At 38.4% G+C, this 25,224-nt stretch overlaps 1 protein-coding gene across 5 annotated transcripts in view; it reads right to left on the minus strand.

The window, feature by feature from the left end:
* The window catches only part of LOC140739325 (ras-GEF domain-containing family member 1C-like), a 210,639-nt gene that overhangs the window by 12,630 nt on the left and 172,785 nt on the right, over positions 1–25,224 (minus strand). For all 5 annotated transcript variants that reach the window (XM_073067510.1, XM_073067509.1, XM_073067511.1 and 2 more), the window contains 8 exons: positions 17,262–17,399; positions 14,110–14,322; positions 12,511–12,591; positions 5,676–5,771; positions 5,441–5,543; positions 4,635–4,714; positions 4,448–4,543; positions 2,790–2,885 (listed from right to left, as the gene is read on the minus strand). In XM_073067510.1, coding sequence (XP_072923611.1) covers positions 2,790–2,885; positions 4,448–4,543; positions 4,635–4,714; positions 5,441–5,543; positions 5,676–5,771; positions 12,511–12,591; positions 14,110–14,322; positions 17,262–17,399 — 903 coding nt within the window. The remainder of the gene's footprint in view (positions 1–2,789; positions 2,886–4,447; positions 4,544–4,634; positions 4,715–5,440; positions 5,544–5,675; positions 5,772–12,510; positions 12,592–14,109; positions 14,323–17,261; positions 17,400–25,224) is intronic.

A 25,224-nucleotide genomic window follows, 5' to 3' on the forward strand; every position in this document is an offset into this window, starting at 1 on the left:
AGAAGGCAACATCCATTATCAATGACCATCCCCATCCCGACCATGGCACCATTTTGCAGGAGTATTGAAGCCCGAAGTCCCACCCCACCAGGCTCAAGAACAGCTCACACAAAATGCTGGTGGAATGCAGCAGGTCAGGTAGCATCTATAGGGAGAAGTGCTGTCGATGTTTCGGGCTGAGACCCTTCGTCAGGACTAACTGACGAAGGGCCTCTTACTATCTTTTCTTTCAGGTAGTCCTGACGAAGGGTCTCGGGGCGAAATATTGACAGCGCTTCTCCCTATAGATGCTACCTGACCTGCTGCGTTCCACCAGCATTTTGTGTGTGCTGCTTGAATTTCCAGCATCTGCAGATTTCCTCGTGTTTGCCCGTCAAGAACAGCTACTTTCCTTCAACCATTTATTTCTTGAACCAATTGGTAAAACCTTAATCACTTAATCACCTTGAATATCATGTACAAAAATGGAGTAACAGGGCACTACAGCACAGAATCAGTCCCTTCAGTCCTCTTAGTCTGTGCTGACCTGTTACTCTGCCTGGTCCTATCAACCCACAACTAGACTATAGCCCCCCCCATATCTGTCCCAAACATGCACTTATCCAAACTTCTCTTGCATGTGGCAATTGAACGCATACCCATCACTTTAGCTGGCAGTTCGTTTCACACTTGCCCCACCCTCTAATTGAACAGGTTTTCCCTCAGGGTTGCCTTAAATATTTCACCTTTCACATTTAACCTATGACCTCTAGCTCTAGCCTCACCCAATCTCAGTGGAAAAGCTTGCTAACATTTACCCTATCTGTACCCCTTATAATTTTGTATAACCCTATTGAATCTCTTCTCATTCTCCTACACTCAAGGGAAAAATATCCTTACCTATTCAATGTTTCCCTGTAACTCATATTTTCAGGACCTAGCAATATCATTGTAAATTTTCTCTGTACACTTTCCAACATATTGTTATATTGCCTTTAGATGGGTGACTGAACTGCACTCAATACTCCAAATTTGGCCTCACCAAAGTCTTATACAACTTCAGCATAACATCCCAACTCCTATACACAACACTCTGATTTATGAAGGCCGATGTGCCAGAAGTTCCCTCTATGACCCTACCTACTTGTGATGCAAGGAATTATGGATCTTTATTCCCAGATCCCTCTGTTCTACTGCACTCCTCGATGTCCTACTGCTCACCATACAATTCCTACCCTGGTTTGTCCTTGGAAAGTGCAGCACCTCACACTTGTCTGCATTAAATGACTTTGTCAAGGGCCTTGCTAAAGTCCATGTAGACAACATCCACAACCTTTCCTTCATCAGCTTCACTGGTGACCACCTAGAAAAACTCTATAAATTGGTTCGACATGATCTACTATGCACAAAGTCATGTTGACCATCCTTAATCAGGCCAAATGTGCTTATATCCTATTGCTTGGAATACTCTTCTTTGTTCTAATTATGTTCTTACTAGTAACAATTATGCATAATTGATGTTTAACTTGTTTTCCCAATGAGTGCTGTGTATACGTGCCTGTGATGCTGCAAGATTTTCATAGTACTTGTGCATACGTGTACTTTGACGTTTGATTTTTCTGTGGTTCTATCCATAGATACCATCTCTAGCAAAAGGCAAAACTCTACAGAAGAAAAAGTAATTGTGTTTTAAAATGTATGATTCTCTGTGATCACTGCCACTTATCTGAACAGGTTGTTATTGCTTTGATCAGAATTTTTGCAGCTCAAACTTTTAGCTGGTTGCCTCAATTATGTTGAGCATGTTGAGGAATTGGACAGCAATCATGCAGCAAACTTCTCCCAGTGCTCTGCCTTGGTGTTACAATGTCCAGTAATAAGGTAATTGAAGGACGCAGCTGAGATAGTGTGGTTAACTTTCTGGCCCCTCAAGTGACCACAGGCTAGAACAACCACCAATGCAGGATTGTTGCTTATTCAAAGTTATTTTTGAACTACAAAAATGTAAATACTGAATAATTTGACATTGGACTTAAATAGAACAATATTCTAAAATGATTTGAATTGGCAGAAATTGTTAATGAAATTACTTTGAATGAAGAGTAATCTGTACCTTTGCACAGAATTCATCTATCTTCCATCCCTACATACAGATAATTAAAGACAATCGCCGTCCACCTCACTTCCTCTTCCCACTGGGAATGAATTAAAATAATCAGCATTTTAGAATCTAAAATGCACATGCCATATACTTTCAAAATGGGGAAACACTGGTAAATAAAATTTGAGTCAAGTCATTGTCAAATAATTCCTGCTAAATGAAAGAGATTAAGATAATCCAGAAACAATGCAGTTGCATTTTGAATTGTATATTGTGATTGTGAGAAATGGCAACAGTAGTTCCTTCACTGGAATTGGATACAAATATAAATGTGCTTGTTAACTATGCCGATCTTCAGGAGACATTTTAACAGACCTTGCCAACTGTAGGATGATGGTGGAAAATGGGTTCAATGACTGGGAGGAGAATATCATGTTATAAAATCTCCTGAGATAAATACATTAATCGGTGTTGGCACTCCTCAATGATGTGCCTGAAAATTATATTATGTGTCGCTGTACAGAGTTAGCAGCTAGAAAGCTTCAGGCTTTGTAGCCAGGAATGTGATACACCCACTTTGGTACATTATTGTTTAATGTTTGCAAGTGTGGGAAGAATTTATGAGCAATCTTAAACACTTTTGCTACAATCATCACATTGTAAAAACTGAGTGTTTGTCAGCACAACAGAAGAACTGCTCATAACCTACCTCAAAATTGACATGTCCATTAGGAAGGCGGTTTGCACAACCCTCATTTAAGAAATAAATGTCTTTTATCAGAAGGCTAAAAAATGGGATAACAATCTGGAAGATAAAATAATTACACATTTTCCATTTTTAAACATAATTGTAGTTTCATGATTAAGGATTATTATAACTGATAATTCAAGACTACTGTTGTTCACAATTCATATTAACTATTTTGAGTCTGGAATCAAAAACACTTTGCAAATTTCTGAATGGTATTGAACTGTGGATAGTCAATCTCATCTAATGAATTACATTAATAAGCTTGCAAAATGTTTAAGTATTTGGCAAATAAAGCTAAAGACAAATAAACAAGATAGTACATTTTGGTAGGAAGAATAAGACATTACTAATTACTTGGAAGATGTGAGTCAAAATGGAATCAAAATAAACAACTGATCTAACAGTACAAATAACCATAGTTATTAAAAGTTATACTACTAGTTAGAAAGGTTATATTTTAAAAAAGTCAAGCAAAGGATAGAACTGAAAAGGAGGAATATTTATGATAAATCAGTTCTGAATTTTGGATACACCAAACTTAGAGAACTGCATGCAATCATGGTTGCCATCTTATAAGAATGATGTAGAGGCATAAGAAAGGATGTAGGGACAATGTGAAAGTACACACATAAGTAAAGGAGCTCTCTTTTCCCTAAGGAAAGGTAGGTAAGTGGTGATCTAAATGAGGTCTTTAAACAGAGTATTTCCTGATGGAGAGAATGTTTCCATTGATGAGAAAGAGTACAACTAGACATTTTCAATATAAGATAAACACCAAGATATACAACAGAGAATTGTTAAGAAACTTTTTTTATCCAGTGAATATGTAGCAGAATAGGGAAATTACTACAGCAGGAAATGGTTGAAATGGATAACGTGGTTACATTTAAGGTGAGGCTGGGCAAGCACATGAAGGAGACTATGCTGACACGTTTAGCTGAAGAAATATGGTAGGAGGCTCAAGCAGAACATAAACACCAGCATGGATCAGTTGGGCCACTGGCCTGTTTCTATACTGTACACCCTATGGAATGCATTTCAAGTTGTTGCTCTTTATTTCTTGATTGTAATAAATATAAATATGAATATCAATAAGAGCAACCAGACAAAACATTTACTGCACATGGAAAAATGTGTATTTACACCCAACCCAACCTGATCCACTGGCTTGTAGAAATAAACTCAATGTTCATATCATGCTATTGATATAATCTAATTAGAATTATCACACATGGTCAAAACAAATCAATGTAGTCTTGTTACCTTTGCTCAGAATGCAGTTTGATAGTTTCGTAACAAGTTGCCAGCATTGCTTTGAACTTAATATATTCTGAATTTAATTATGAAAGGGGGACCAGAATCTACGTACTCAATTAAGTTTGGATCTACATAGTTCTGCAGAACCTACTGAAGCAGTTAGGGATTGATTTTGTGCCTCAGTATACAGGTGGAGGAACCTGGAATATTCTTTTCCTGTGAGATCAATTGCAAGATTCTCACTTCAGCTTCACAAGGATGAATACATTACATGCAGATGGTGGCAAGGAAAAATATAAAAAATAAATTTCCTTTGTTGTGCAGCAGCTCTTTTACTTCAAGTATCTTGCTGGCCTTACCTTTTCTTGGTTACTGTGTGCGGTCAGGGACCGATGAGCTGCTCCACGAAGTGCTGTCCTATAGTTGTAGAAGTTTCCTGTAGGATCCATTTGATGCTGAACACAAATTAGAAAAGTTCTGATATTAGGATTTTCAGAGCTGGAATAAGAGTTGATCCACATGCTAACCTAATTTTACTGTACTGACCTCAAGAATGAAAAATTTGGCTGTCTTAACTTTGCCCCATGTTTTTTTTAGTCGTGAAACAGGGCTCATGTTCATACCAGCTGTAGAAGGAAACCAAAACACATCACATTTTGGAATCATAGCAATTATTTCCTCAGCTTCCAGAGCAAAACAATGATTATTAAACACAGATTGAGTGATTGTTTCACAAAGCGCATTTATTCACTCAGCAAGAATAATCCTGACCTTCCATTCACCTGCGCTTTAATCTCCATCCCACCCTCACTCTGACTTTCTCACTTGGCCTCCTACACCACTCCAGTGAAGCACAGTATAAACTCAAGAAAGAGCAACTCATCTTCTTTCTAAGCAATATTGCAGCCTCTGAATCTCAATGTTGTATTCAGTAACTTCAGAAAACTGGTCTTTCCTGTTAGTGTCAGAACTGGGTAGGTCTGTTACAAGGTCTTCTACCAATGACCTTTTAGATTTTGTGTTATTGTGTTATTCACCTTATACTTTCAGCACAGTTTATCTTCCTCTTTTACTGCTCTCCATTCCCCTCTCCCTATCTAGACAGATCAGTGATGGTTAACCAAATCACACTGAAAGCAAATGGACAACTTGGACAATGTTTGTCTCAACCCTTAGTCCTCCATATCTCTGCAAATCTGCTTGTTTTTCCTCACTTTTCCAGTTCACAGGCATTGTTTCCAGGCACTGACTTGGAATGTTAGCTTGGTTTCTCTCTCTACAGATGCTGCCTGTCCTGTGAGGACCCCAAGAATTTGTGTTCAATTCCTCTTCAAAACAATTGTTATACTTACATATAATTGCCATCAAGGAATTGAAGTTGCCGATATTAAAGCACTCTCGAGCGACATCAATAAAAAATTCTATTACTTGTGCTCTGTGTTTCTTCTTTGCAGGCTGAAATTTAAAACAAATTTAATAATGTTGTGCTACATATAATTTTATTAATTTTGATTTTATTTAAGGATATTGAGCCAAGTATTATTTAAAAATTTTGGGCAATATATTGTAAAAATAAAGTGCACTCACCATACATATTTCTGTAGCTACCAAATAGCAGAGTCTGTTGAACCATTTAACGTAAGCTTCAAGATTCTCTGTTTTCTTTTGTTCATTGAAGCAAGACTAAAGAGAGAAAGAGTAAAGGTTCATTATGCAATGTAAACTAACACAGCCAGAACAATAAATTGAACATCCTGAATTTTGGAGTCAATACGAAGTATATGATATGTAATTCACCATGCAGACAGTTCCCCAAGTTCTAGCAACCTTTTGAGCAATTGAGCAACTGTCCTGCACAGGGGATCGGCGCTGTTTGTGAGAAGCACCTCAACCAAATGGAATATTCCTCACCGAGATGTAGTATTGTAGGAAAAGCGAATGTGCTCAGAGCATGGATCAACACAGGAATTATGACATTGTAGCCATTAGTGATACATGGTTGCTGGAGGGGCAGGACTGACAGCTCAGTATTCTGGGGTTCCGTTGTTTTAGACGTGATGGAGCGGGAGGGATTAAAGGAGGAGGAGTGGTGCTTCTAGTCAGGGAAAATATCACAGCAGTGCTCTGTCAGGTCAGACTGGAGAACTCGACTGTTGAGGCATTATGGGTGGAGATGAGAAATAGGAAAGCTATGATATAACGGGGTTATATTACAGGCCACCCAACAGTCCCAGGGACATAGAGGAACAAATTTATTAAGAGATCACAGACTGCTGCAAGGACCATAGGATTATTATGGTCATCAACTGTATCTGGTAACCCCAAACAGTCCTTCCAGGTGAGGCAACACTTCACCTCTGAGTCTGTTGGGATCATCTACTGTAACTGGTGTTCCCAGTGTGGCCTTCAGTATATCGTTGAGACCCAACATAGATTGGGAGACTGCTTTGCCGAGCACCTATGCTCCATCCGCCAGAACAAGTGGGATCCCCCATTGGCCACCCATTTTAATTCCACTTCCTATTCCCATTCTGATATGTCTATCCATGGCCTCCTTCACTGTCGCGATGAGGCCACACTCGGGTTGGAGGAACAACACCTTATATACTGTCTGGGTAGCCTCCAACCTGACGGCATGAATGTTGATTTCCGAATTTCCGGTAATGCCCCCCCATCACCATTTCCCATTCCTATTTCCCTCTCTCAATTTATCTCCTTACCTGCCCATCACCTCCCTCTGGTGCTCCTCCCCCTTCTCTTTCTTCCATGGCTTCCTGTCCTCTCCTATCAGATTCCCCTTTCTCCAGCCCTGTATCTGTTTCACCAGTCAACTTTCCATCTCTTCACTCCTCCCCCACCCCAGTTTCACCTTTCACTTCACGTTTCTTCCTCCCCTCCCCCACCTTCTTACCCTAACTCCTCATCCTTTTTTCTCCAACACTGATGAATTGTCTTGGCCTGAAATGTCCACTGGATTCTTTTCTATAGTTGCTGCCTGGCCTGCTGAGTTCCTCCTGTATTTTACGTGTGTTGCTTGGATTTCCAGCATCTGCAGATTTTCTTTTGTTTGAGGTTGTTATAGTAGGTGATTTTAACTTTCCATATATTGACTTGGAATCTCAAACTGTAAAAGGACTAGATGGGATAGCGTTTGTCAAATGTGTTCAGGGAAGTTTCCTTCATCAGAGTGTAGAAGTCCCAACAGAGACCATGCAATACTGGACCTGCTGTTTGGGAATGAGACAGGGCAGGTGACAGAAGTTTGTTTAGGGGAACACTTTGTATCGAGTGATCACAATGCTATTAATTTCAAAGTAAATATGCAAGAAGGTAGGTCTGGTCCATGGGTTCAGATTCTAAACTGGAGAAAGGCAAATTAGATGGCATCAGAAATGATCTGGCAGGTGTGAATTGGGACAGGCTGTTTTCTGGCAAGGATCACCTAGAAACTGGGAGGACTTCAAAAATGAAATTCTGAGAATACAAAATTGTGTATACCTGTTAGAATGTAAGATAAAAATAAGAAGTGTAGGGAACCTTGGTTTTCAAGAGATATTGAGGCCGTGGTTAAGAGAAAAAAGGAGGTGCATAGCAGGTATAGACAAGCAGGAACAAATGACGTGCTTATGAAGTACAAAAAATGCAAGAGAACGCTTAAGAAAGAAATCAGGAAAGCTAAAAGAAGGCATTAAGTTAAAGAAGGCATGAAGTTGTCCTAGCAGACAAGGTGAAGGAGAATCCTAAGGGATTCTACAGGTATGTTAAGAGCAAAGGTATTGCAATGGATAAAATCAGTCCTTTGGAAGACCCAAATGGGAATCCATTTGTGGAGCCAAAACAGATGGGGGAGATGGATACTGAGAACATAGAAGCAAGGCAAAGTGGCATCAACTTCATGGATCTTGTGCAGATTACAAAGGAGGAGGTGTTTGCTACCCTGAGCATGTCTGGGTAAATAAATCCCCAGGGCCTGACAAGGTGTTCCCTCGGACCCTACGGGAAGCAAGTGCAGAAATTGCTGGTGCCCTAACAGAGATACTTAAATCATTCTTAGTGACCAGAGAGGTCGGAGGATAGCCAATGTTGTTTTGATGCACCAAGAAATTGGTACTTTTTTACATTCTACTTGGTCTTGTTCTAAAATTCAACCTTTTTGGACAAATTTAAGAGTTTTATTGAAACAAATTATTGGAATACAACTTCCACATAATCCAATATTACTTTTACTAGGTGATATTGAAGGGACAAAACCGATATCCAAATTGAATAAATATCAGAAAGAATTTATAAAAATTGCATTGGCAGTAGCCAAAAAAGCTATTGCAGTTACTTGGAAATCGGATACATATTTAAGTATAGATTGTTGGAAGAAAGAAATTTATGGCTGTATTCCACTTGAAAAAATTACTTATAATTTAAGAGATAAATCTGAAACGTTTTTGAAAATTTGGCGCCCTTATTTACAAAAGACAGGATTAAATATATAGGCGCTCCGAAGATGAAATAATTGGTTACTTGGGGAAAGAAATAAATATATATACTAAAGTTATTACGAACTCCGTGGAGCATGTGAGGATCTTCTAATATCCAGGCATTCCTTTTTTTTTTCTTTCTTTCTTTTTTCTTTCAATAGGGATGTTAGGGGGGAGGGGTTAAGGGGAGGGGGGATGGGTAACACATATTTTCTTTTTCACACACTTTTATTCTGTAACTATTTGAAAACACAATAAAAAATTTAAAAAAAGGCTCAAAACGGAAACCAGGAAATTATGGGTGGTGAGTCCGACATCAGTTGCGGAAAAGTTATTGGAAGGTATTCCAAGGGACTGGTATTTGGATAGACTTCGACTGATTAAGGATAGTCAGCATGGCTTTGTCCATGGAAGTTACCAGGAAAGTGGATGAAGGCAAGGCAGTGGATGTTGTCTGGGCTGGTCAGGAAGGTTCAGCCATTTGACATTCAAGATGATGTAGTACATTGGATAAGGCATTGACCTTGTGAGGTAGTAGAGGGTTGCCTCTCTGACCGAAGGCCTGTTACTAGTGGGGTGCCATAGGGATCGGTGCTGGGTCCTTTGTTGTTTGTCATCTATATCAATGATCTGGGTAATAATATGGTTAACTGGATCAGCAAATTTGCAGATGACACCAAGATTGGAGTTGTAGTGGACAGTGAGGAAGGCTACCATGGCTTGAAGAGGGATCTGCATCAGCAGGAAAAATGGGCTGAAAACAGATGGAATTTAATGCAGAGAAGTGTAAGCTTTTGCACTTCAGTAGGAGCAGCCAGGGTGGGTCTTACACAGTAAATGGTTGGAGTGCAGTAGAACAAAGGGATCTGGGAATATGGGTCCATACTTAGTGAAAGTGGCATCACAGTTAGATAGGATCATAAAGAAAACTTTTGGCACACTGGCCTTCATAAATCTATGTATTGAGTACAGGAGATGGGATGTTATATTGAAGTTATCTAAGACATTGATCAGGTCTAATTTGGAGTATTGCATGCAGTTTTGGTCACCCACCTACAGGAAAGATGTAAACAAGATTGAAAGAGTACAGAGAAAATTCACAAGGATGTTGCCAGGTCTGGAGGACCTGATTTATAAGGAAGGATTGAATAGGTTAGGACAGTATTATTTTGAACGTAGAAGATTGAGAGAAAATTTAATAGAGGTACACAAAATTATGAGGGGTATAGATAGGCTAAATGTAAGCAAGCTCTTTCCATTGAGGTTGGGTGAGACTACAACCAGAGGTCATGGGTTAAGGGTGAAAGGTGAAAAGTTTAAGGGGAATATGAGGGGAAACTTCTTCACTCAGAGGGTCCTGAGAGTGTAGAGTGAGCTGCCAGCGCACGTGGTGCATGCAAGCCCAATGTCAACATTTAAGATAAGTTTGGATAGATACATAGATAAGTATGGAGGGCAATGTTCCTGGTGCAGGTTGATGGGAGAAGGCAGTTTAAATGGCTTCAGCATGGACTAGATGGGCCAAAGGGCCTGTTTCTGTGCTGTACTTCTCTATGACTCCAGGAGACATGTGGAGTATAAAGAAGAATTATAAATTACACTTAACAAATTTCACGTCACACGCCGGTGATAATAAACCTGATTCTGATTCTGAAACATGAACACAATGAGAAATAAAAATGGAAAAGACACAGGAGTGAGAAATAACAGAGACATACAGAAAAGCCAACAAAAACGTTTGAAAAGCATGTTCAATATTGATTAATTTTGAAGGAAAATAGGGTTTACATTTCACCTGAGGATTGTTTGGCAGTAACAATGACAATATCCTGTTGAACAATTGAGCAAGTACTGCCATTATAGAATCAGAATCAGGTTTCATATCACCAGGATATGTTGTGAAATTTGTAAACTTAGCGGCAGCAGTACAATGCAATACATGATGATATAGAAATAGATAAATAAGTAACTGTAAGTTTATATGTTTATTAAACAGTAAAATCAAAAATAGTGCAAAAATAGAGAAAGGTGAGTTAGTGTTCGTGGGTTCAGGAATTGGATGGTGCGGGAGAAGAAGCTGTTCCTGAATTGCTGAGTGTGCACTTTCAGGCTTCTATACCTCCATCCTGGCAGTAACAGTGACAAAGGGGGCATGTCCCGGGTAATGGGGGCCCTTAGTGATGGACGCTGCCTTTATCTGGCATTGCTCCCTGAAGATGTCCTGGATACTACAGAGGCTAGTACCCATGATGGAGCTGACTAGTTATGCTTCTTTCAATGCCGGATCTGTGGGCAAAGGAATTTTGGAGATCGACCTAAAATGAACAACTTGGAACTGAGCTTCCGGATTTATTTAAGTAGCAGTGAATGCAACTTATTGCAAAATAATGACTGCTATTTATCACATCATCGATTCATCCACTGTAAGAAGCTGACAATTCAGTGCATTGCAGGCACAAAATACAATCTATTATGTGGAAGATGAATGGCTTAAAATGTACATTGAAATCATGAAGCACTAAGTGTATAGAAAATACGGCATTAAGGAATATTATGATCTAAACAATATCTAATTCCCTCAATTTGCCAATACAATTCTTTTATTTTCTTTGCTCAGGAAAGGCACATCAGACTAAAAATCATTGGATCTCTTAGATGTGAATGTAAACATCTTGTGAAGTTACTTACGATTCTCATAAACAATATTACAGGGTCCATTTTTTCTAAATACTCAATGGTCACTTTATTAGGTGCACCTGTACACCTGCTTGTTAATGCAAACATCTAATCAGCCAGTCATGTGGCAGCAACTCAATGCATTAAAAGCATGGTGAAGAGGTTCAGCTGTTGTTTAGCCCGAACATCAGAATGGGGAAGAAAAGTGATCACAGTGACTTTGATTATGGGGAATGAATACTGGTGCCAGACAGGGTGGTTCAAGTATAACAGAGTATATGCTGAACTCCTGGTGTTTTCACATTCAACAGTCTCTAGAGTTTACAGAGAATGACGCAAAATTTTTTTAAAAAAATCCAGTGAGCAGCAGTTTTGTAGGGAGAAATGCCTTGTTAATGAGAGAGAATGGCTGGAATATTTCAAGCTAAGAGGAAAGTGACAGCAACTCAAATAACCATGCATTACATCAGTTGTGCGCAGAAGAGCATCTCTGAAAGTTCAACACAGCGAACCTTAAAGTGGATGGGCTACAGCAGAAGATTACTACAGTGGGTTCCACTTCTGTGGCCACTTTATTAGGAACATTCCTGTACCTAATAAAGTGGCCATTGAGTGTATATGTAAAAATAATTCTTGCTTTCTCAACGAGGCAATGTAAGATTAGATCATGGAGCTTTTTATAATTGGAATGATGAGATGCTTTAAGCATTCAGTTACTGTCTTCAGTTTTAGGCATCTTTCTCACAAATTACAAAGAACAGCATTAAACACTACATTAATTATGCCGCATCAATGTCAAGTATGCATGAGGCAGTTTCCTTTGCCGGCAAATTTGAATAAGGGATCTTGTGCTGTAGTAGTATTTGAGCAACTCTAGAAAGGATGTTGATTCTATCCTTGACCAGGTTAACTTCAACAACTTTGTTATAATTAAAGAACACCAATTGCACAAAGTATTCTGAGTTTGGCTTTGATAAAATACAGATCAGAAAACAAATCAAAAATGAAATTTGTATTATTCCTCCTTCTTCCCACAAAGGAGTTAATAATGATCTGTCACTTTGCAAAGCGCCCACTAGATGGCATAATGCTAAGGCTTGAATTCTAGCACATTTGTGAAAAATCTGTTAGTACTGAATTATGGTTCAACAGCATGTAATTCAACAGCATGCAAATGCTGTTTGCCTTTACTCGTCTTAAGCACATATTATATACAATGATAATGAATAAGACAAATGCAAATTGATTCAGAAAATATCTTGCATACAACATACCTGCACCTTACTGTCTTCTAAAGCATCTTTATTTACAAATGCTTGCACAAACTCTTCAGGTCCAATAAGGCTCAGTTGTTCCTTAGGAAAATTAAATAAATGTTAACATATTTAAGAAAGAAACTGATCAGTTACTTTTTATTGGCATTTGAAAAGCAAATTATGGTTTAAAAAATCTCACTTTCAATAAAATCTCAGGTTTCTTTTGCTGTCATATGTCAATTCTATAACTGGACACTATCATCAAGTTCAGAAATGTAAAAATACAACAAAAGTAAACCTGTTAAAATTGTCTTTGATTAAATGTGCCGGAAATACTTTTTGGTAGATTTACTTTCTCATGGCAGCTCTCTATCATGACCCACTTACACTGATTGTAACCCTGGTACTTTCCCCTTCTACCCTCCACACCCATCATTTTCAGCATTCTATATTCTCCAACCCAGGGCTTTCAGATCCCAAATCAATCTAATCCTCTCCTTGACTGACCTTCCAAAAAGCTGATTTAATATCTTAGTTAAATGTGTAAGATTTATTCTATTGTTCATGCACCTTGGGCCTCATGCAGAATAAATTTTGCAGCAGCAGGCCCTCAAAAAAGGCACATCTTGTGTCACGCCAAGCACTGCCTATCCTGCACCAATGAGATGCTAGACTGCTTTTTTATCCTGAATTTTTTTTTTTAAATCTGTGGTAATCAAATGTGCAGGGTGACAAATCTAGTGGAAGTGAATGCTGGAAAAAAGTACAAGATTTTACATCAACTACTATTCGAAAAACAGGAAGCAAAACATACCTCACACACGAGCGTAATCTAGAAAACATTATATGTGACAGACTATAGAACAATACAGGAACACGCCTTTTGGCCTACTATTTCTGTGCCAAACATGATGCCAGTCTAACTAATCCCATCTGTGTGCACATGGTCTATATCCTGCTGTTATCCTGCCTGTTTATGTGTCTGTCTGAATGCCTTTTACTCCATAACTTGCTAATATATCTGCTTCTCCTGGCAGCAGGTTCCTGGTACCAATCAATCTCCATGTAAATGAAACTTGCCTTGTACCATCTCTTTTAAACTTTCCTGCTTTCTCCTTAAACCTAAGCCGCCTAGTATTTGACTTTTCCACCATGGGGTAAAAGACTCTGACGACCTACCTCAACTATGCCTGTCATGATATTATATGATTCTATCAGGTCATCCTTCGGCCTTCAATGCTCGAAGAAAACAATCTAAGCTTCTCCAGCCTTTCCTGATACCTAATAGACTGCAATCCAGGCAGCATACTGGTGAACCTCTCCTGCCCCCTCTCCAAAGCCTGACATCTCTCCTATGATGTGCTGACCAGAAATGCACACAGTACTCCAAACATGGCAGAAACAAGGTTTTATACAACAGCAACAAAATGATTTGCCAATTATTTGGCAAATAATACCCAGCCAATGAAGGCAAGTATATCATGCACCTTCTTTACTGGCCCACTCAGACAGCATTGGACTTAAATCTCAAGATTCCTCCATACATTAATGCTCCTAAGGATACATACATGAATAATATTGCTGAAAATGCTTTATGAAAGTAGTTATCCTACTTACCAGTTCTATACGAGTTAGCTGTTGTGCCAGTGTATAAGGGCCGTTGCAGATGCTCAGTATATCTCTTTGAATAGATGGGGGTTTTGTTTTGATAACAACCAATTTATCATTCATGCTAGCATTAACCTTGACTGTATTTTCTTCACCTTTATTTAGGTTTGCCAATTTTTGGTTCAGGGTTTGCAAAAGCTGATTCATTGTCTTCCAATAACTCTGGGAGAGAATAAAAAGTGGCATGTGAAATATGAAAATAACTATATATACCAGCAGGAAAAACATTAATTGCTGGAAATACTCAGTAGGGCAGGCAGCATCAATGGATGTACAACAAAGTCCAAGAACACCAACACTCTACTTGCTTTAAAATACCCAAAAATATCCATCAAAACAATAATGTAATCATTCATAGTGGGTCAATGGATTGCAAGGGAACTTTGGCTGTTTTTCCATCCGAAAACTTGAGTGTGCCACACAAGTTATAGTGTTATATCCTGTCCCAGTTGAAAGAATAACACAATTTATATCTATTTCAATACAATTTCAGAGTAGAACACTTTAAATGCTGTGAACAGTATGAAATATGCTAATTAAACTTCATAATATTTTAGTAGATTGGTGTTACAACCATGTCTGCAGTTCTGTTCTTATCCTATCATTTTCTACTTGAATTGTTTATCAGATACTGTGAAATAGGTGCTTTCGTAGGAGCCAAATTTTTGCACCATGTTTTCAGTTGCTTTATTGCTTATTACAGCTACCAATTCCTTTCTGATATACGTAAAGCATTTTATCAGTCATCAGGAGCAAATAAAGCACATGCATTTTAATTGTTCTGTAATCCTCCTCAATGATGTGATAGATATAATTGGATGCCGTCAATTCATACAGCATTGAAAACAGGTAATAAACTCAAACCAGTAAACAAATAAATTTCATTTATATTGTACCATACTATCAATTCAAAAGTGCTTCACACTTTGAAATGGAGTCATTATTGCTCTGAAGGCCCTCAAGCAATCATTAGAATAACAATTTGATACGTTCTAGATAAACATTTTCTTAAAACATTAATGAGGGCTTGCTGCTCTTTCACTGTTGCCAAGAGATTGTTGACATCAACTTGAAAGGGAGCTTAACATCTCATTGTGCAACAGAGTGCTACATCAAAGTGCATTTTCACCAAGTCTTGGCGAAAGGATGAACACAAAAAAATTGTAACAAAGCAAGCGTGCTATAATGCTATCTGCTGCATGTGAACTGTCTTAAACCAATGGCAGAAAATAGATTTAAGACTAAATATGTTTTTTAGACTAGCAAGTACAGTATGAGTCAAATAACCAATTTCTGTACTCTAAATTTCTAGTATTATGTGACGATAACAGTAATTAACAGGAACTGTTTCAGGGAAGCTGCAAAACCCGGTAAATGTCAAATACATTCTTTGATAGTTTGCTTTTTCTACCTGATAGTAACAATTTTTTTTTTCATTCCCTGGCAGCCTGTGTGTTTATTCAAGTCTGAAAGCCAATGGACTGCGGTCATAAATCTTTTGCAGTGGCAACTGTAGCCTAGTTGGTAGCTCTCTTGTCTATGCATCAGAGAGTTGCTGGTTCAAGTCTCTTTCTTGGGAAAACAAGACTGACACATCCGTGCACTACAGAGAGAGTTTGCCATTGTGATAAAATGTTATTTTTGGATTAGATGTTAAAACTGAGATACTCGCTGTTTCTCTGTGCTGCATATAAAAGATTTCATTGTAATATTTTAAAAAGCACATCTCTTGCAAAATATTTTAACTTTGCCCAACCTTCAACGTCAGTTTACCAAACCACTGATGCTTGCTGAACCTTAGTTTGCATAAATTGATTGGCATTTTCGGATTTGATTTACAATACTTCAGAAGCATTTTATTAACTGTATAGCATTTTGTTATGTGTGTTCTTTAAGAAATGTGGAAAAAATTGTTTTCTTATTCTCACTGCAAAAAGATTTTAGATGCAGATCTCACAAACTATTAGAATTACTGAGGCCATGTCCTTCACCGACTCTGGAATATGCAGTTGCTAGGGTTTTACATCACTTGGGTTGGGAATGTGCACAGTACGCTTCTGATGCAGTGCAGAAACAGTTTTGAAAAGGTGTATGTCCTGGCCACTTTATCAATGCTATGCAATATATTAATATTATATTAAAACATTAAGCATTTATTTTACAGGACAGATCTATGTGCACATATATGAACACTGATACGCAATATTCTCTCCTAGCTTACAGTAGCAAGGGGGAACCCACAGTAATGTACAGATGATGCCAGCTGTATCTTGCACCACAAAATTCCATCATTTATTGACCTTATTGACTTTATTTCTTACATCCTTCATATACATGAGTAAAAATCTTTATGTTGCATCTCTGTCTAAATGTGCAATGTGCAATTTATAGTAATTTATAATAAATAGCATGTACAACAGACTAGTCAATATAACATAAAAATACAGTTGGGTCAGCATGAATTAAGCAGTGTGATGGCCTGGTGGAAGAAGCTGTCCTGGAGCCTGTTGGTCCTGGCTTTTATGCTGTGGTACTGTTTCCCAGATGGTAGTAGCTGGAACAGTTTGTGGTTGGGATGACTGGGATCCTTTTTCCACACCTGTCTTTGTAAATGTCCTTTGTAAATAGTGGGGACTGAAGTGTTAAACATTTAGTATTGTGTCTCACCCATTGCTATATTGTACATAGGTGCTGATGTTACAATTGATAGGGTAAGTGGCATTCATCTAGCTGTGAGATTTAATGAAGCACATCCATAGTACACTTCCATGGATTGCTGCAAGTTTAATCTGCTCTCAACAATATTTGCTATGTTCTAAATGCCTTTCTATCTGCTTATATGAATCATGATGCTTGTTTTACCTTTATAACTTTATTCATGCAAGTGGTAGTTTAAATTTAATAGTTTTTGATTGTTAAAGAGTAGGACCCAAGTATACGTTGTAGACTTCTGTTAACATAATCATCAATCTTTATTTCACAAGATTTATTACTACTTTTAGTTATAGAGGGTACTAAATATAATTTAACTATTATGGAAATAATTTCAGATACAGAAAACAAAATTATAGTAGAAGTTGTAATTTTTCCAGAAATGTTACCTCATCACAAGAAGCTATCCTACGGATCATGTCCTTCAGATGACCAATCATTCTTTCATCCCGAAAATCAGAAGGGAAAGTTTCTGTCCATTCTGTCAGCAGCTGCATTATCTTAGGTCCAAATTTTCTAATTCTTCCCTAAACATCATCAAAATAACACAATTAAAGTTCAGTCAGAGGTTCAAGTATCTGCAGGCCTCTAAAACCACAATTCCCAGAATCCCAGAATCCTGGAATAGACACAATTATTACGAACTTACAGGTAAATTGCTTTACTAATGAGGTTAGACTCTTACAATTAATATGCATTTTTGAATGCCCATATAAAGGAGTAGTAAAGTAATTGATAAATTAAAGGTAGAATCTTACACTCTGGTCACTGACCTCTTCAGAGGGAAAGGGCTGACCTAAACTTCAACTGTTGTGTGGACCAGCTGCCTGGCCAATCTTAGACTTGGGACAAGAAAATTCTCATCCTGGATTTGTTTTTTGTTTTGGCACGAATGCCCATGCCTGAGACGATGGAAGTTTGACCTCAAGACAATAGATTATGCAGCAAGCAGTTGGTGCTGCTGCTTTACAGCTCCAAGAATCTGGTTTCAATTCCAACCTTGGGTGCTGTGTTTGGGATTTGGATGTTCTCTTTGTGACTACATAGGTTTCCTCTGCATCCCAAATATATGTTGGTAGATTAATAGCTACCATAAATTACCTCTTAGCTCAGGTTATTGGCAAAAAGAGTTAAAAAAAACTCAAAGGGAAGTTGATGGGTTGTTTCGAGAATGATTTACCAGGGTGCAAGGAGTGAAGAGAGGAGAAATGGGAACAGCGGGTATGCTCCTCTGGAGAAAGTATGGACCTGATGAGGTGAATGGCCTCTGTACCGTTATAAGAATAATGCCTTATGCCAAACGGCGTCACCCGGCCTTCCACTATTCTGATCTGATCAACTCAGAAAACATGCTGAAGGTTCATGACCACAGAATGAGGAAACTGTGTATAGATTTTAAAATCGTGCTCTGACCATTTGCACTTAACTATTTTCCACTGAGCACACCTACATGGAGCGCAGTCGCAGGAAAGCAGCATCCATTATCAGGGATGACCACCGTCCAGGCCATGCTCACTTCTTGCTGCTGGCATCAAGGAGAAGGTACAGAGCCTCAGGACTCACACAGTTATTATCCCTCAGCCATCAGGCTCTTGAACCCATGGGGATAACTTCACTTGCCCCATCACTGAACTTATAACCTATGGACACACTTCCAAGGACTCTTCATCTCAAGTTCTCAATATTTTTTGCTTATTTGCTTATTTGTTTTTCTCTTTTGTTGTTTGTACATTGGTTGTTTTCTGCCCTGTTGGGAGTGGTCTTGCATCGATTTCTTGTGGTTCTTGGACTTACTGAGTATGCCTGCAAGAAAATGAATCTCAAGGTTGTATATGGTGACATATATGTACTTTGATAAAGAATTTTACTTTGAACTTTAAAAACTTCACATCTCTCGCAGACTGCAAACATGCTAAAATTATACTGCAAAATGGTAGAAGAATGACAAGCATCCCCAACTAACCTATCACTGACCAGACAAAAATTTGGAAGGTCAGCCTCATTAAGCTTTGATCAAGTTTCCCAGTCTCATTTCCAGTTTTGCTCTGAGTCTCCATGAAATGGCCACAGGAATCATGGACAATTTAAATAAGCTCAGTGACCTTGGGATTTTGAAAGATTTTATGATTCAGGTTCATAAAATAATGTATTCTACTGATGTAGAACTGCCATTTAATCTTTTTCCATTCCTTTGTGTATTTCATTTGTATCAAGTCTCAAAATTAATAATTAATAGGATTAGCATTTCAAAGATAAGAGTTATATTGAAAAGTCAAAGGGAATTTGGGCCAGTAGCAGCGAAGGATGGAGCTTGAAAATATATCAAATACCATAAATTAATTTCAGCTTCTGTGGTCAGTTATTTAACTTACTGAGATAATATGTCACATTTTTCATTTTCCAGCATATCTTATTTGAAAAAGGTGTTTCAACTATCAATGTTAGATCGCTAGCATCAGGCAGCTTTGGTATTTGTAATTAAAAAAATGTTTTGATGTCACTTGTACCACGACAGTTCACTGCATCCATCTATTTTTGGCATTACTTTGATATCTCCTATTCTAACAGAAAATACTTTAACAGAAAATGGTGAATATTCACTGTAATCTCAGTTGTTATCTGCCTTTCCATCCATTTACATGCCCCATTCAAGTTATTCAACCAACCAGCAGAAAACTATCAATGGCTATCTGACTCCTCCGTTTTCGATCCATCATTCATCTCAAAATAATCTTCAAGCCCCCAGTCCTCGGGGTCATGTTGCCGATGACCGTTTGCGGGGGCGTCATAGTCCGCTGGGCAGAGGATGGCGCTCAGAGAAGCTGTGCCGGAGGGGATGGTCGGAGGCTCGGAGTCCGCTGCGGTTGGGGCACTTTCACTGTGTGCTGCGTCTGCGAGGCCGGGTCCAACGGAGTTTTCATTGTGTTGCTGCATCTGTGAGGCTGAGTCTGGCCGCGCCGTGTAAGTCCATAGTGGGGGGTACTCCTTTCTGCTGCCTGTGTGGGATGACGAGCCTATTGGGACCCTGAGGACTTGTGGAAACTGTGTGGTGGTTTCTTTCGAACTTATAGTCTTTTAACATCTTTGGACTATTTTTACTGTGCCTATGGTCTGTTTTTTTAAAATCAATTATAGTGTTGTCTGCCCTGTTGTAACTATATGTTAACTATAACTATATGTAACTATGTTGTTTTGTGTAGGTCTTGTAGCTTTAGTCTTGGTTTGTTGGATGGTAGAGTTGGTCTCCTGACTTGGTGTGCCTGGGTAGTCTTGTTTTGTCTGGTGGATTTGGAGCTCCTTTCCGGGGAACGCGCTAAGACGGTAGCGTGATATTAATACACAGCAGCCTCTCCGGACTCTGGATTTGGGGATTGCCAAACGTTATGTGGATTTTCTGGTGTAGTCTGTTTTGTCGTGTGCTTTTGTGATATCATTCTGGAGGAACGTTGTCTCATTTTTTAACTGCATTGCGTTTGTGGTTTCTAAATGACAATAAACTGAACTGAATTGAGGAATTCCTCTAGTGTGCAACTCATTTGCAACTTTCCATTTCTCCCTAACAAAAATGGTCATTACAATGGCCTTGAACATAATTGTTACAAACTTTTCTATGATTCTGCTTTTATGTAACTTCCATTATTAAGACTGCCTATTTTCAGATCTACAATATAATCCACCCCACCTGTAATGTAATCATTGCCATTTGTTCTGTGAATTTACAGTGCCAGTAGATGAAGCTGTAAGCAGACATGAAAATCAATAAAAATTACCTTCCTATCTGCAGGTTGATTGATTAGTAACCTTTTTTTACTCATGTACAACAGGCTTTAGACTAATGGAGCTTGTATTGCAGTAGATGTGTAATTGATGAAGCTCGACAATGTTGAAAATACGACAGTGTGAAGGAAACTTTGCTGTCTGATCATCTGTTGCTGCTGCTTGGTGACAAATTATTTGCTTTAGCAGACATGTGATTAATGCCAGTTAAATCATGTGTCAGCTTGTAATGATCATACTAAATTAATTTGTAGTCATTTCAAAGCCCTGAGAAAGGTTGTACATATGGTGAATTATTCCTATAGCTATCATTTATGAGATTCACAAATCAGTAACTATAAACCTAACTAACTGCACACCATGCAATAGGTGCTCTGTAGATTGTCAGATTGTCAGTTGTATCAAATTCAGCTCTGAGATCTGCACTGATGCACTAAACATAAATGTTACCACATGTACTTGTTATGCATTATTAACTCTGAAGTACAAGTATCATGTTCAATGGTGGAGTGGAGATTTGAATTTGATGGAAGAGACCAAGATACAAAACTACATATCATTTAAAACATGAAAAAAATCACTAAAGGTTATAGATCTTGGAGGAGACAGTAATTTGTCTGTAACAATGTAAGTTTAATTTAGGTATGGCCATTATGTTCAATTATTTACAGTTCCTTTGCTTCAATACTCTAAAGCAGAGCTACAACTTCTTAATTTATTGATTAACAGCCCAAGATACTGCAGATCATGGTTCCTTCTACACTACACGGGTGTGCAACTGCGCAGTAACTGGAATGCCCCCACACACATAGCCTTTGTTGTTGCACACCTGGAATTTTCTTTTATATATTGTTAATATAATTTTGAAATCTATGTTAATATAATTGTGAAATATCCTGTAATTCATTGTGTGTTAATGAATATAATCCGTAATTTTTCTAAATGATAAATGCACCACAACCTTTACTTTGAAACATTTTAAAGCTTCAATGTATTTATATTGCTAGTGTTGCAATTTACAAGAGTTACAAATTGTAACAATAAACACAGAATGGAACTCAGTAGCTCATTGTTAATAAACTGCTGACCCGTTGAACGCCGATTAAAAAAACTCAGCTATTATTACAAACTACAATGAAAGTGTTGCCTCAAAAATATCACAACAATACTGTGATTTCAAATTTGTTGTTTCTGAGAAAATTATTTCGGGTTCAATTATGACGTTACTGATATGTTGAACTACATGCTTACAAACAACAAATTTGAAGAACTGTCAATTCTGGTTGCCATCACTGGAACATTTCAAACTTCTAGTGCTGACAGTGAATGTGGATTCTGTCTTATGAATTCAATTAAATGTAAATCCAGGAAGAGACTAGAAGTGGAACATTTGGATGATGTAATGAGGATTATGATGTATCTTTCATCTTGATATGAAATTAGTCCGGACAGTGTTTATAGGCAATGTATTTGTAATAAAGACAGACAAGAAAAAGACATGGAAGATTTTTTGTTGTACTGTATTTCATTATACCCTTCAATTAATAAATAAAATCAAAAGTGTGTGGTTTTTAAATTTTCATTCTAAATATTCATAGTGCGCACATTACAAAAAGAACCTCTTAAAGTGTCATAGAGTGTTCAGGCCACATGGAAATGTCCTGCTCTGAGCAATGGTTGGTCCGTGCAACAGTAAAAAAAATTAGAAGGAACATTGCTGCAGGTGCTGAAAACTGGAGCAATAACAATTTGTTTAAGGAACACAATGGATCAAAAAGCATCTGTATGGGTAAAAGAACTGCTGATAAATCAGTTGAAAACTTTGTATTGATTTTATTAACTAGTTAGATTCTTAAAACATATTCTTATTTTGACTGCATATAGGCAGTAATTCTACTTGCATCATATTGCTTCATTTTTTAAAGAAAACTGGGAATACTGGAAAAATGAAATTAAAAGTGCTTGAAATATTCAAATGAGTTGGCATTTGTGGAAAAAGAAACATTTAACACTCTGGGTCACTGACCCTTCATCAAAGCAGGGTTGGATTAAAATAAATGTTTGCTATAAGGTCCCCCAGGTAAAACAATGCTTTTGGAGCCATTTATGGAAGTTAGAGGAAGAATAAAAAACAAAAGAACATGCTAGAGCTGTGAGGGGTAAAATGCAAATGTTGGTCGCTGTAAATGTGAAAAGAAATTAAGTGCTAAAAATGCCAGGCTCATACATTTGATTGAGCTTTTTTGAAGAGGGGACCAAGAGGACTGACATGGACAGGACAGTAGTTGTTGCCTACATGGACTTTAGCAAGGCCTTTCACAAGGCACTGAAAAGGAGGCTGATCTGGAAGATTAAATCATATGGAATCCAGACTGAGCAGAGCATTTGTATACAAAATTGGCTTGGAGGTAGGAGTCAAGAGGGTGGTAGTGGAGGGATGTTTTTTCCAGACCATAGGCTTGTAGCCAATGGTGTGGCACAGGGTTTGACACTGGCCCCATCTATTTTAATGATTTGGGTGAGAATATAATTAGCATGATTGGTAAATTTAGCGATGACACCAAAATAGATGCTATAGTGGACATTGAAGAAGGTAATCCAAGACTACAACAGAATCTAGATTGACTGAGAAAGCTGAGCAAGGAATAGAAAATGGAATTTAACTCAGACTAGTGTGAGGTGAAACATTTTAGGTGAATGCACAGTGAATACCAGGACTCAAAGGATTGTTGTACAACAGAGGGACCTATGAGAACAAGGACATAGCTCCCTGAAGGTGTCAAGACAGCTAGACAGGGTGGTGAACAATGTGCTTAACACACTCGCCTTCATTGACCAGGGCACTGAGTACAAGAATTGGGACATCATGATACAGCTGTACAAGATGTTGGTGGGACCTTACTTGAATACTGTTTGCAGTTCTGGCCTACTAGCTCTAAGAAGGCCGTCATTTAGCTGGAGAGTGTGCAGAAAAGATTCACAAGGATATTGTGGAACTAGGGATCTTGAGTTATAAGGACAGACTGGAGCAATTGATAAAAGGCACAAATCGAGTGGTTAGCCAGATACTTTTGCCCAGGGCAGAAATAGCTAATGCAATAGGGTAGAATTTTTTTTCCCCTTTTTTTTTATCCCCCCCCCCCCCACCGGTCAATAGGGTAGAATTTTAAGGTGATTGGAAGAAAATGTAGAGGGGATGTCAGGAGATAAGTTTTATTTTAAACACAGAGAGTGTTCGGTTTTCTGCCAGAGGTGGTGGTAGAGGCAGACACATTAGGGATATTTATGAAACTCTTAAATAGGCACATGGACAATGGAAAAAAATAGAAGAATATGTAGGAGGAAAGGATTAGATTAATCTTAGAGTAGGTTAAAAGGTCTGCACAACATTGCGGGCTGAAGGGCCTATGGTGCAGTATGTTCTATATCTTCTATTTGCCTTGGAGCTTGGGATGCTGAGGGATGACCTTAAAGATGTTTATTAAATAAAGGAAGTGTAGAAACGGTGAATGGATATAGTCTTCATCCCAGAATAGGTGAGTCCAAAACCGAAAGGTGCAGATTTAAGGTGAGAGGGGAAAGATTTAAAAAGGACATGAGAGGCAAGTTATTCACACAAAGCATAGTGGGTATATGGAACAAACTTGAGAGAAAGTGATAGAGACAGGGTCAAATACAATGTTAATCAGACATTTTAGACAAGTATATCAATAGGAAAGCCTTTGCAAATTATTTGCCAAACCCTGGCCAATCTAATTAGCTCAGATGGGCACTTTGGTCAGTGAGGAGGAGTTGGCCTACAGGACCTGTTTCAGTGCTGTATAATTCTGCGATTCAATCTGGTGAGAGGGAAAATTGAATTAATGTTATGGGTGGGTGACATTACATTCAAACTGGCCAGTTCTGGCACTGACTGGGGAGGCTGATTATCTGAAATTGTTAAATTCAGTCTTGAGTCCCGAAGGCTGTAATATGCCTAGGCAGAAAACAAGGAAATGTTACTTAAACCCACTGTTGACTTCAGCAGTAGAGTGTTGAAGGCCAAAGACAAAAGTCAGAGTGGGAGTGGGATGGAGAATTAAAGTGACAGGTAAACTGGTAGCTCACGGACACCCTTACAGAATAAGCAACATGGTTCTGCAAAGTGTTCACTCAACCCGTGTTTAGTTTGTCCAGTATAGAGGAGATCACATCATAAACCAGAGTGCACTACACCAGACTGGATTCACCTGCACCCTATTCCGATTTTATATCCAGTTCTGTTCATTTCAAATTGGCAAAAGTAAGAACTTAGTCTCCAGCCAAGAAGACATATTTGTTAAACTGTTTAGTTAAACAACTCCAAGTATGGTCCCATGTTTCACTTTCGTAAAATCCATTCCAGGTAGACTTCTCCTAAAAGCTATTTTTCATGTAACTCCCTCCCACCTCAAATCCCTTAGGTAGTTTGGTTTCCTCTCATATTCCAAAGTGTGGTGCGTGGCCAAGGGGTTAAAGCATTGGACTAGCGATCTGAAGGTCGTGAGTTTGAGCTCCAGCCCAGGCAGCGTGTTGTGTCCTTGAGCAAGGCACTTA

The sequence above is a fragment of the Hemitrygon akajei genome, chromosome 15 (assembly GCF_048418815.1).
Source record: "Hemitrygon akajei chromosome 15, sHemAka1.3, whole genome shotgun sequence".
Taxonomy (NCBI): domain Eukaryota; kingdom Metazoa; phylum Chordata; class Chondrichthyes; order Myliobatiformes; family Dasyatidae; genus Hemitrygon; species Hemitrygon akajei.